The sequence below is a fragment of the Alosa pseudoharengus genome, unplaced genomic scaffold (genome assembly GCF_046254945.1).
Source record: "Alosa pseudoharengus isolate Yale_2024_CS ecotype anadromous, Long Island Sound unplaced genomic scaffold, YU_APseudo_1.1 YU_APseudo_1.1_scf_6, whole genome shotgun sequence".
Taxonomy (NCBI): Eukaryota; Metazoa; Chordata; class Actinopteri; order Clupeiformes; family Clupeidae; genus Alosa; species Alosa pseudoharengus.
Genome location: NW_027468848.1, coordinates 37381383 through 37394038, shown reverse-complemented (window position 1 = coordinate 37394038; position 12656 = coordinate 37381383). Strand labels below are relative to the sequence as shown.

Here is a 12656-nt window from a genome sequence, read left to right as displayed (position 1 = left end):
AACAAAATCATCAAAACATTTCTACTGGAATATATTTTAGGAGGTGATGCATATGTGACTGCAGATATGCTGGACATAATTATACTTTAGACATTAGCCTCACATATGTAATAGTAATTCAGGGTGCAATCAGCGTCATTCCATCTTCTTAAGCCAATTTTTATGTCTGGATGGAGCTGGCCACAGTCCTCTCCGTTCACACGCACATGCCAATCGTCCGGTTGCCCATTATCCCAAAATCTGGTTAGAGAAGAAGAAAGTAAATATGGAGGAGTGTTGTGTGTGAGTTGTCTTTTCTATGATTATTTTTTGTTATTTTTTGAATAAGGAAAGGAAAACAGCAGTTGATCCCCAGTCACGTTGCAAATTTTCAAACAATGTCATAAAATCATATCTGATGGCTCTTTAGGCTACATGTATCTTCCTTTCAGAAAAGTGTGCAGCAATTAGCCATTTATTAGTCTAGATCTGTCAACTTCACAGTATATCACACACTACCTATAAACTTGAAGACATAAATCTGCCCTCTTCTAATCTTCCGCCTAATAGCCATACTGTGCTTCTCACACATTTTCTTCAGTAGCATTCACTTACTTTGGCGTAGATTTAAAGTCTGTCCCATCAACTAAGGTCCAGTTGCCTTCATGTCCATATTCTACCAGTCCAATCCAGTACATGTGTTTTTCCACTGCAACCATCGACATGTACTCCTGGAGAAGTAATATATTAACTATGAGTAGGCTACTTTAAAAAGTATTTTATTTTTCACATGCATGTGTCTCTCTGCCGTGCCATATGAAAGGTTTCATTCACAAATCTCAGTGTAAATGTTGCATTAAGAAGGGTTAGCTGAGAAATAGAGAATACAAAAAATATTGTACATTAAGTTAGAATCTTGCAGTTGCAATACTATGGTGCATTTCGATATTCATAGAAATGAACATTGCAAGACACTTCACTACCTTAGAATAATAAGGTTCTATCTGCGTTTTGAGTAGTTCTGAGATATTGAGCTTCAAAGTTTTAGAATTCCATAGAGTTACATGGTAAATGGAACAAGTTCTTTTTGATATAAAGTCCAAATATGTACACAACTTTAAGAAACACCTCATCTGAACTTAAGAAACTTTCAAAGAATAAAAATATGTAAATAACTCCATTTTGACAAAAATGTCAGATAGAACCTTAGCAGCAGGTTGTGCGCAACAGAGTAGACGGATATTCTAGCGACTTATCTCTTCTATGATCCCAGAAAGATGTTTTTTGACTTGTTCGTTTTTTGAACATTTATTTTATCTAATGACAGAAAACATGATGAATTGAATCCACATATCCTTGCAATATGCACAACTATATCCACTAACCTAAAACCCTGAGACTGAAAGCTAATTACGTTCACATACTTCTTAAAGTGACAGGTACTCAATTAGACATACACAAAACAAATTTGATGACATTAAAGACAAGTGTAGCCTAATAATTTAAATATCAATATGATGTATTCAAATTACTAAATATGTTTAGCTATTAGTAACTAGAAAGCAATTCCAAGGAATTACCAGTGCATGAAAATGCAAAAATATTATGTAAAACAGTGGTCCCCAAACTTGTCCGTGGTATATAGCAACCGGCCCGCACGGGAGTAGGACATCGTCAAACTATAACCTCCGCAATTTCCCCCATTCATTCTCTATGACAAGTCTTAACAGTACACATGTAATACTCTTTTTGTCCACTGGTGGTTGTTTTGGCGCTGTTTCGCGTTTGCCATCAAAAACGGAATGAAATGTAGGCCTATCTGCAAACAATGAACAGTAAGAGGCCTATGCTGACTGCATCAGTGCTCAAAGTATTCTAAAAGTTTATCAATGAATTGTTAATAACTAACTAACTTATATTCAAGTCATATTTCTGGGACTTTCTGGGATAATTATTTTTATTTGTTCAAATGTTCATACAATGTTCACAAGTTCAGGTGAGTGAAAGTTAGAATGGTGGTCCTTTCAGACCACTTCAGCACTTCATAAAAGTTTGAGAACTTTACATTTTCAGAGTTCAGAGTTCACACATTTTTAATGAAATATACTTTTGGGACTACCTGCTAATACTTTTGGGAATGCAAAAGTCTTTTTATTAGTATTATTTAATTTGAGTTACATTTTACACTGATATGGCATGATGGCAATATAAACACAGCTAACAATGGTATTAAATTGCAATAGCCCCACGGTTGTCAAACTGGGGTACGCGTACCCCCAGGGGTACGTGGACTGATTTCAGGGGGTACGCGAAAAAAATATTTAAGTCATATGCCTTTTCAAACGTTTTCTCTATCCCACGTTGGTAACTTTTTACCTTAAATTAAATTTTCTCCGCATTAACAAAATATTCGAGAGTGGAGACAGAGAGGGTAAAACAGCGTTTCTCAAACTGTGGGTCGCAGAGACATGTCAGGTGGGGCGCGAACTGACGTGAAAAACAGGAGTTTTTTTTATTTATTTTTTATCTGTAGCCTAGGCCCATGCACCCGATGCGCAATGGGCGCACTGTGTTATTCATAGGGAAGCGCTCCTGTCAAGGCAGCTTAGTTACGGCTCCCACACACAGCTGCGTGCATCGCGTTGCTGGAGACGCATCCCATTCACTTTAAATGGGCTCACGTGATCCGTTGCCGAACTGAATTGTGGGTCCGTCGCGTCGCGTTTCGCGTTCCGCTCGCGTTGAGGAGTTCAGCTGTTGCTGCACCGACAGGGGAGCTCCCACACACAGCTGCGTTCCGTCAATGCATGCCAGTGGGTGTTCCCGACGGTAGCTATGCAAATGACTTGAAGTAAAACCGTAATGTGATTGGTTGGTGCCGTCCGTAGATTGGCTTGATTGGCCGGTGCCGTCTGTCGGTGCAGCAACAGCTGAACTCCTCAACGCGAGCGGCGGGAGAAACGCGATGCGACGGACCCACAATTCAGTTCGGCAACGGATCACGTGAGCCCATGTAAAGTGAATGGGATGCGTCTCCAGCAACGCGAAGCACGCAGCTGTGTGTGGGAGCCGTTAGTCCCGACCTGAATGAGATTTTTAACGAGGTTGTGAGAGTGGTGAATTTCATCAAGACCCGGCCCTTAAAATCGTGTCTATTCTCCACACTTTGAGAGGAGATGGGAGCTGACCAAAAGGCTGTACTGTTTCACAGCGAGGCAAGGTGGCTTTCCCGAGGTAAAGTGCTGTCGCGTGTTTGAGCTCCGAGTCGCCTCTTCTTGGAGGAAGAGCGCATGTTTGAATCTGCAAGCACGTTCACTAATGAACATTTCTTGACGAAGCTGGCCTATCTTAGCGATATATTTGGAAAGCTCAATGAGTTAAATCTCCAGTTACAAGGCAAAGACAAGCACCTAGCAGATAAGATCACTGCATTCAACAAGACGATTGTGTGTGAGATTAGGTGCAGATCTATTTAAAATCATTATATTCAGCACATTTGTAGGCCTATCATATGTTGACTATTGATGAGATTTGTATCATATGTTTATGATCCTATTCACTATTCTCGACAAAATTGATAAAAATAAATATTAATAAAACAATTAAAAAAAAACTTGTTAACAATTGGTGGTGTTGGGGGTACTCCGGAAGATCATAATGTCTCAGGGGGTACATGCCTGTTAAAAGTTTGGGAACCACTGCAATAGCCTATAGATTAAAAGTAGTGGAATATTCAACTAAGGTAGACTGCTGTTGTTCACAGCACTAAGCTATTTATGGTTACTGATATACTCCGAGTCTCTGGCCCTCTCTTACAGCCAGGCATAGTAAGCTGGCCCTCAGAAGAAAAAGTTTGGGGACCACTGATGTAAAATATCATACAGAGTAAAAACAGATATGCAGAGATAGAATACAATGGTGTTGCTAGGGTACATGGGTACATATGGTGGTTGCTATGCCAAATAAAGTGGTTGCTATGCTGGTTGCTAGGGTAATCATGTTGGTTGTTTTGGTGGTTGCTAGGTTGAAATTATAGTGGTGGTTGCTAGGTTGTTGTTAGGGTAAATCATATGGTTGATAGGGTGTTGCTAGGGCACTTATGGTGGTTGATATACAAAATAAAGTGGTTGCTGTGGTGGTTGCTAAGGTAATCATGTTGGTTGCTATGGTGGTTGCTGGGTAGACATTATAGTGGTGGTTGCTAGGTTGTTGTTAGGATAATTTAGATGGTTGCTAGGGTGTTGCTAGGGTACATATGGTGGTTGCTATGCAAAATAAGTGGTTGCTATGCTGGTTGCTAGGGTAATCGTGTTGGTTGCTATGGTGGTTGCTAGGTTGACATAGTGGTGGTTGCTAGGTTATTGCTAGGGTAATTAAGATGTTTGCTAGGGTGTTGCTAGGGTAGTTGTGGCGGTTGCTAAAGTAACTCAAGTGGTTGCTAGGCTGCTAGGGTAATCATGTTGGTTTCTATGTTGGTTGGTAGGTTGTCATTGTGGAAGTGGTTGATAGGTTGTTGCTAGGGTACTTAAGGTGGTTGCTAGGCTGTTGCTAGGATAGTTGTGGTGGTTGCTATGCTGGTTGCTAGGTTAATTTCATTGGTTGCTATATTGGTTTCTAGATTGTAACTGTGGAAGTGGTTGCTAGGCTGTTGCTAGGGTATTTGACATGGTTGCTAGGCTGTTGCTAGGGTACTTAAAACAACAGCAAAGAGTTTTTTGTACCTTAAAGGGACACCAGGCAAGCCTGATGCTTTTTCTCTACGAAACTCCCCCTCGCTCGGTCTGAAGCTCTTTTCCTTTTCTTTGCATCTTCCGTCAAGAGTTTTCGCTGCTTCTTTGCCGGCTCTGCCATTATACACACGTTTGCAACAATCGCTAGCGTTTCGTTAGCCCGCCTCTGTGCTGTGGATGCAGGATGTAAATTGATCCTGCTTCGGTCAGCGGGTACGATACACTGAACTTGCAAGCGGGATATTCTTCCTACAGGCAGCAGGGGCGGGCGAGAGAGTCTGCATTCGCCCTGTAATGAGTCATTTAACCATATACCGACTTACGAAGATGAGTAATTAACACGAAAACGTTGCCTGGTGTCCCTTTAAAATAATGTTTCCAAAATCGTTTCAGTGGTTCATGAACTCATAACAGGGTGAACGGCACTTCTGCATTCGCTTCGCGGCCCTCTATCGGCTATAACAGCACTATGCAAGTTTGCCAAATTGGGTAGCGGATCTGTAGTTCAATGGAATGAGACATAAGAAACGTCAAATTTGACTTGCTTTTGATGTCGCAATACATCATACTTTCATAAAATCATGCAACATACCTTGCTCTACCTTGTCAGTGGACATTGTTATTTCTAAAGCCGGTATTGGATAAACAAATAGCGTGCGTGCAACAGAGGAAAAGTGCTTTGGTGCTAGGTTAATCTCATTGGTTGCTATATTGGTTGCTAGATTGTAGCTGTGCAAGTGGTTGCTAGGCTGTTGCTAGGGTATTTGACATGTTTGCTAGGCTGTTGCTAGAGTACTTGAGGTGGTTGCTAGGTTAGTTGTGGTGGTTGCTATGCTGGTTGCTAGGTTAATCTCATTGGTTGCTATATTGGTTGCTAGGTTGTAGCTGTGGAAGTGGTTGCTAGGCTGTTGCTAAGGTATTTGACAGGGTTGCTATGCTGTTGCTAGAGTACTTGAGGTGGTTGCTAGGCTGTTGCTAGGGTAGCTATGGTGGTTGCAAAGCTGCTTGCTAGGTTAATCATGTTGGTTGCTATGTTGGTTGCTAGGTTTTAACTGTGAAAGTGGTTGCTAGGCTGTTGCTAGGGTACTTGAGGTCATTGCTAGGTTGTTGCTAGGGTAGAAGGATAGAAGGTAGAAGGATGAAGGATTGTTAGTATAATCATGTTGGTTGCTATGGAAACTGACATAGATGCTTTTTTCAATTGTTGCTATGTTGGCTGCTAGGTAGGTGGTGGTTTAATATAGTTGGCTGGAGGCATAGTTTATGATAACTGACAGTTGGAATGGCTGAACAGTTAAATAGTTGAGTAGTTTAAATTGTTAAATTATTTAACAGTGAATTACTGTAGTGAGAACTTTTATTTTTAACTGTTGTGGGCAGAGGAAACAGTTGAACAGGATCTGTAGTCTTATAAGAGAGCCAGATTGTATGCTTAAAGTCTGAGAGTGACAGTTGCTGCAGGTGGCCTGAAAATCTGGCCTAGGATTATAATTGCTTTCGTGATGTCACAATGGCCAATGTTAAGTCTATGTTTAAGTAAGGGATAACGGCCACCGAGGTGTCATGTTATACGGAATTAATGGACGAGGGCGAGGGACAAAGAACTCCCCTCCGCCCGAGTCCATTAATTCTGTATAACTGGACACACCTCGAGGGCCGTTATCCCGCTTATCACCCGGTTGCCACTGTAAAGCCATGCCTTTATAGCACGCAAAGGAAACACGCGGTTCCGTTTAAAAAAAAGCCCACTAGTTCAGCTTGTTGTACAACCTTCGTTGGCCCTATAACAGCATAGAAAGTTAGCTTGTTTACAGTTGATTCCATTGTTGTGAAGCCTGCCTCCAGGCTCAACCGTCGTCCTACTATGGTTGTTAAAGTTACTATTCATAAGCATTGATATGGAACGGCGATTAAACCTTTTTTTACCAGATCTACTTCCCAGGTGTCCCGTTATTCAGAATTAAAAGCCACCCCGCCAGCCAATCAGAAAAGAGTATTTCTTCTCTCCGGGTGATTCATAGTTCATAGATATTAATTCATAGTTTAAAAAGTATAAAAGTTACAAAGATGAAAAGTATATAGCAGCCTTGTCCTTTAGTACCCTGGGAAATCAGAGTTCTCACGAGAGCACAATGGAATTTTCTCTGCGAGACACTCTGGCAATGAGCAATGATGCACGTTACTTTTACCCCTTACATCCCGGGAAACCAATCAAATTGGCGTATCTGATATAGGCGGGCCAGAGGCGAGCTAAACTGATGACGACAGCGCTGCAACGTTGGAGGTCAGTAAACATTGGTTGTAGTGTTATCTAATTGCGTTGAAGTCCAGAATCATTCAAAGTAAACATTGGTCTAGTGTTATCCAATTGCGTGCAGTGAGATTTTCAAATGCATGCTTGGTGCCGTCCCTCGAGTTGGGCCATTACATTGTTCGTGGCCAGACTCTTAATCTTAGAAGACCTACGTTACAAAGTTTGAATGAAGTTTCTAAGTTAAATGGTTCATTTTCATGCACTGTAATTATGCAGATCATTAAATACTATTAACTATTAAAGGGAAACTTGGCAGGATTTCCCCCTCTGCTGGAGAAATTGTGCATTATGCTATTTCAAACTGTGGAAAAAGGTAACGATAAAGTACATGGATTTGTTTAAAACGGTTAGCATAAGTTCGGCAGACAAAGTGGATGTTACAAGGTAAGAAACACGATTTAAAACGAGTTTCTTGTTTCTCACTTCTTTTTCCGGGACGGTAGTCTCAATGTTGCAAGGTTGGTTTTCCGCCTGGGGACGCTAGGGGCAGCGGGAAAAGTCACCATTTTCACCGGAACAGGTCAATTAACCATCCAAATGATTTCTAAACGGGTTTATTACGTTGAAATAGTTGCCAAGTTCCCCTTTAACCCCTCTTGGGTTTCAGCCAATCACATAACAGTGTTTCTTTTACGGTCGTCCTGGCCGTCGGAATCAGTCCAAATAGCACAAAGGCGGTTTTGACAAATTTTGTCATCTCAAAATATTGATGGAACTAGTACCTACCATCCACACCTAAACCTACGCCCATAGTCTGTGTTCAGCGTCACACTCTGACTTTGCTCAGATTTGCCCATTTTTAGGTAATTTCAAAATCTGAAATTTGCATATGAAAGAGAAAACCACCGTGTTTCTGTCTCATAGTAGCTTTGGGGCTTTGCTCTTTATGCAGCAAAGCAAAGGTTGAAACACTCTTCCATTCTATGACTGCTTTAAAGCAGTTATTCCAATCTATTAAGATTAATTATCATCGATCACCAAGTTTTTTTGAGGTAAAAACTAATGTTCATACAGAACTCTTACCATCTCCATCATAGAGTTGGGGACAAACAGGTGTCCCTGTTGCTCAATGCATCTCTGCTCTGCACTGTGCCAGTTGGTTTTCTCAGTCGACAAGTAGTAGCAGTGGTTTTCAAAGTACAACCAGTCACTGTGACAGTCCCCTGCAGTTGTAAAGAGAAACAAGAATACATCGTAAGGTCGTAAGGCCTTTCAAGATGGATTACACCCTTGTGTGACTGGCACAGACTACATAATGAGAGGCTTGATGGTGTTTTAAGCCCCCACCATTGACTTCAAGGCAGTGCTGCGACCATCGACTTCAAGGCACCTAGCCATAACCCTAACCCTTGCCTATCCCCTAGTGCCTTCATTGCAGCGCTGCATGGAAGACGACGTTGGGGGCTTAAAACTCCAAACACCTAATGACAGAATATTCCTTTATATGGTATATGACAGTGAATATCAGAAAACTGAAACAACATTGATGCAAAATAAGGAAGCTCTATGGTCTTTGCAACACATTCAATCTATATGCACTTCACCTTATTGATTACATAATAAAAGGTATGAGAGACGAAGGAGCTGGTGAATTACTTGCCTTGCACCTCCACGAATTGTGGGCCCAAATCTACTTCACCTGTGTGTGAGATATAGGGATAAGAAATAGAATGGCATATGATTATACAGCGGTCATGATTTCAATTCAGCAAATATTTGAGATACTTGGACATGCTCAGAAATACATTCATTAGTCTAACACTAATAAAAAAGTACCACAACAAATTGACTCATCACTGCATTTAAAATATTCAGATCATCTACGACATACAGTATTTGAATGTGATAGCCTAATAGATTTGAAGCACTGACCATGCTGTGGAGACTTAGCTGGGAACGGAGAGCTATGAGAGCTCGCTGCTGTTAGGTAAATCTTGATTTCTTCAATACCTTGGCTCAGCTGAGAAACTGAGAGAAAACAACAGATTAAGATATAGAGAGGTTTAAGATATAGAGGGTTAGGTTTAGAGTTAGGTTTAGGTTTCATCTGTTATGACAGTGTCATGTGTTCATGACAGTGTCATGTCACATGTCGATACTGTCCAGTAAAGTGTTACCGTTTCATTTTATGAATGTGTGTTACAACACAAATGAGCATGTATATGTTGTGTGTGGCAGTGAAAATAAGAACTATGTAGTCTGAAGGTAAAAGACAGGTATAGCCTACATTTAATTCCAGTGACCATCACTAGGATTAGTAAGAGAAGGATCAAAAGGCCATACAGGACATATGCCACTCTATTCTGTCTGCCTGAGAGAGAGAGAGAGAGAGAGAAAGAGAGAGGGAGGGGGGTAAAAAAGGTTATGATGATGATTAGATCATGCACTTTTCTCCTGACTTCAAAGCAGAACAGGCACTGCCAAGGAATTTTGATAAGCTGTTAAGCAGCACAGACTGGGTAGACTGCTGCTGACTGTCTTTATGTGGCAAAAAACTGCACATAACAAAGATTGCCCTGTCATAGGCTACATTCAGCTGCTAGTGCGGCAGTACAATAATACAAGGGCACGGGTGCAGAAAAACAAATGTAAACAAAGCATGGCTATTTTATCATTTTCACACCGGTTCACCAACTAACCAATTGTTTTCCTAATCTCAAGCAATTTAGGGATTAGGCTACCAAGGTGCAAGATTTGGAATTGGTATACACTTGTGTCCAACTAACTTGGCCTAAAAGGGCAGAATATTTCTATTCAGATTTAAATGTAACCATTGCCTAATAAACACCAATCTCAAATAAGCACCTACCTTTTAGAGGAACCAGTTTTGGGTTGTGATGGAGATTTTCTGTATCTGATGAGCTGAATCTGTCATAGTTTATACTCTCCATCACTAAAAAAATAGATATTGTCATACACCTAAAGCAGACAGGTCAGTTTCAGTGCACCATCAATGTTTCTTTGATGGCCACACATTTTGTGCATGAAATTGGTTGATTATGTTTTGGTGAAGCAATGTCCCTGGGCATGAAATGCATGCTAATCAGAGCCAGTCTGACAGAGTTAACTGAAAACAAACTATTGGAAATTGGCCACAGGGAATGATTAACTTCACTTTGAACATTAACTTCAAAATGGTAATTTCTGGTCTATTCTGATTTCTACAATCTGTGGAAAGGTAGCTTACTTAGAAATGTATTTAAGCTTTTATCAGTTTAAGAATGATTTCAGAATTATTTGAGTTAATCTGAAGTATGTGTCAACAATTACATTTGAATATTTTACACACATGAAAATATTAAATGATATAATTATATCTTGTAATTTATCTTTCAGTATAAAGGACCTTGGCAGCTGATATGTAAGGGATAGTGCCCGACGAGGTGTCCATTATCGGAAATAAATGGACGACGCGGAGGGCATTATCTCGTTTATACCATGGTCTCTTACGAAATAAATAAATATGAAATCAATTATTAATACTAAATGAGTTTTAGAGCTAAAATCGTTAGTTTTTTCAGCTGTTTATTGCAACGCTGTGGAATGTTGATAAGTCACAGCTGAGCGGACTAACTCAGGCGTTGTCAAGCAACGTCATGATAATGTTATAGGTGTAGTATATCACTTTTTAAACGACACCCTTTTCAACCTAGACCATGGTATAAGTATTTTATAATATAGAAATATGTGTCATAAAATACATTGTATTGATGCCAATACAACAAATGTCACAATCATGGTCAGTAAAAAAACAGATATTAATTGGTCATAATCAATTTATATTCTTAGACAATAATATGTGACAGACACATGATTTAGTGGTGTCCATGATTGGATAAAGGACAATTTCAGTTGAGTTTTTTTTTTTTTTTTTTTAACAAAAGTAGTGCCTTTGACCCACATATTTGAGAAAGCAAATAACACTCACATATGCCCGCTGAGTGGCAAAACTATGACTCACCAGAAAAAAAAAAAAATCCAACAACAACAAAAAAACAATGTTGATATTCTAAACATGTTCATAATTTTAAAGACACAGAACCCTGTAAAATATCTAATTCTCGTCACTCACCACCCTTTTTTACCTGCATCCACTCACAGTCTGCGCGTCTCCCTGTCTGATGTACCTGGGCCACAGGCAGTAGAATCAATACAGTGTTGCCCTTCTGTCATGACCCAAATAACACAGAAGTGTACACATGCTGGGAATCTGTCCACGGTGGCAAAGGACAGTTACAGGCCATGAAGCAATGGTGTATGCATAAACGTATCTTAAAAACTGTATAGTAAAAAGTATAAGGATTTGATCAATAATTTGATCAGTAAGGTATAATTAACCAAGACTTCTGAACACAGTTTTGCAGTAATGAAACCTTTTTCTAATTTCACCCATGTCATATTTGAACACCTACTCTAGGTCAACTGCGTTTAAGTGTGCTATATAAATAAATGTGACTTGACTTAACTTAAGTCTTTCACTGATCTTTAGCAACTCTTTGGAGTAATTCAATGATCTGTATTACTTAAACTTACAAATGTCAAACAGCATGTCAAAAGAGTTCATATGTGCTCATCATTGTAACATGATAACTGCAATCAGCCATCTGTCAAATGAGCACTGGGATTACAGAAGCTTATTTTACATTTGTAGTGCACCAGTTTGACCTGTATATTATACGTTTTCATTATCTTCATGTCATGTATTTTAATTTGTTGATGCTTTTCAGACATGAAAGTGACATGGACTTTGTACATGAAACAAGAGGAAACGTGGCAAGCAAACAAAGTAAATTAAACAAGGCACGACTAAAGAAAGAATAAACACTTTTATTACACCAAAGCCTTAAATCATGCACACCCTCAATCATCTCTGACACAATCAGGATAACATGCAACATATATGAACATATTCATATGCATGTTCATATATTATCAGGGATAGTGGAGGCTAAACATAATATTCAACAATCACGCTGTATTCCCAATATTAACATTCTTCAACACTCTAGGAACCATTTGGTATTTTTATAAACATTGCACAATAACCTCTGCCATCATCAAACATGTTATGAATGCCCTTTTTAAAAATCCGATACCGCAAGGCGCAGTCCACCTCATCAAATTCATTGTTTACCCACCTCTTATTTTACCACTACATCCCTGTATATTATTAAAATAAACTGAAGCCATCTGATCCTTAGCTCTGGGCTGTTGGGCAACATGAATTGTTGAAGTTCTATTCGTGCACAAGCCCGTTCACATTAAACCATCCTTCATTACGAAAACTGTCACTGAGCTAGACGAATTCTGAGGCTGCAATCTCGACTGGGCGAGCTCATGAATAGTAATGAGCTCATTTAATTCCACGTCAGACTGAGCAGCTTTTGCAATTAGCCTGATTTCTCAGCTTATTTCTTTTTGGTGACTAGAGCTGATAGAGGAGGTAGCAGTTCATTTTCACATTCATGACATAACACACACACATATAGACCTAATCTATTTAAAAAAATACAAATAAAAGCGGTTTTGTGTGGCAGGGCACCTTTAACGTGAACGGGCTTGTGTGCTATGCACAAATAGAACTTATTTTTTGGAACAATGCCAAAGCTGGAGCAGTAGGCTACCATCGTGGC

The 12656-nt window shown here is 39.8% G+C and overlaps 1 protein-coding gene across 1 annotated transcript; it reads right to left on the bottom strand.

Annotated features, from left to right (window-relative positions):
• Positions 1 to 86: 86 nt before the first annotated feature.
• On the bottom strand, positions 87 to 9914 carry asgrl1 (asialoglycoprotein receptor-like 1). Its single transcript, XM_076271379.1, has 6 exons — positions 9833 to 9914; positions 9251 to 9334; positions 8896 to 8991; positions 8047 to 8186; positions 595 to 710; positions 87 to 240 (listed from the first exon to the last, which is right to left on the bottom strand). Exons 1-6 carry the CDS (start codon positions 9912 to 9914, stop codon positions 87 to 89), a joined length of 672 nt encoding a protein of 223 aa, XP_076127494.1.
• Between the last annotated feature and the right edge of the window lie 2742 nt (positions 9915 to 12656).

Excerpts from the sequence above, each read along its gene's own strand:
- asgrl1 (XM_076271379.1), bottom strand. The coding sequence starts at position 9,914 with ATGGAGAGTATAAACTATGACAGATTCAGCTCATCAGATACAGAAAAT. Across the intron at positions 9,335-9,832 it reads AAAACTGGTTCCTCTAAAAG|GCAGACAGAATAGAGTGGCA; the intron begins GTAGGTGCTTAT and ends TCTCTCTCTCAG. Across the intron at positions 8,992-9,250 it reads GATGGTCACTGGAATTAAAT|TTTCTCAGCTGAGCCAAGGT; the intron begins GTAGGCTATACC and ends GTTTTCTCTCAG.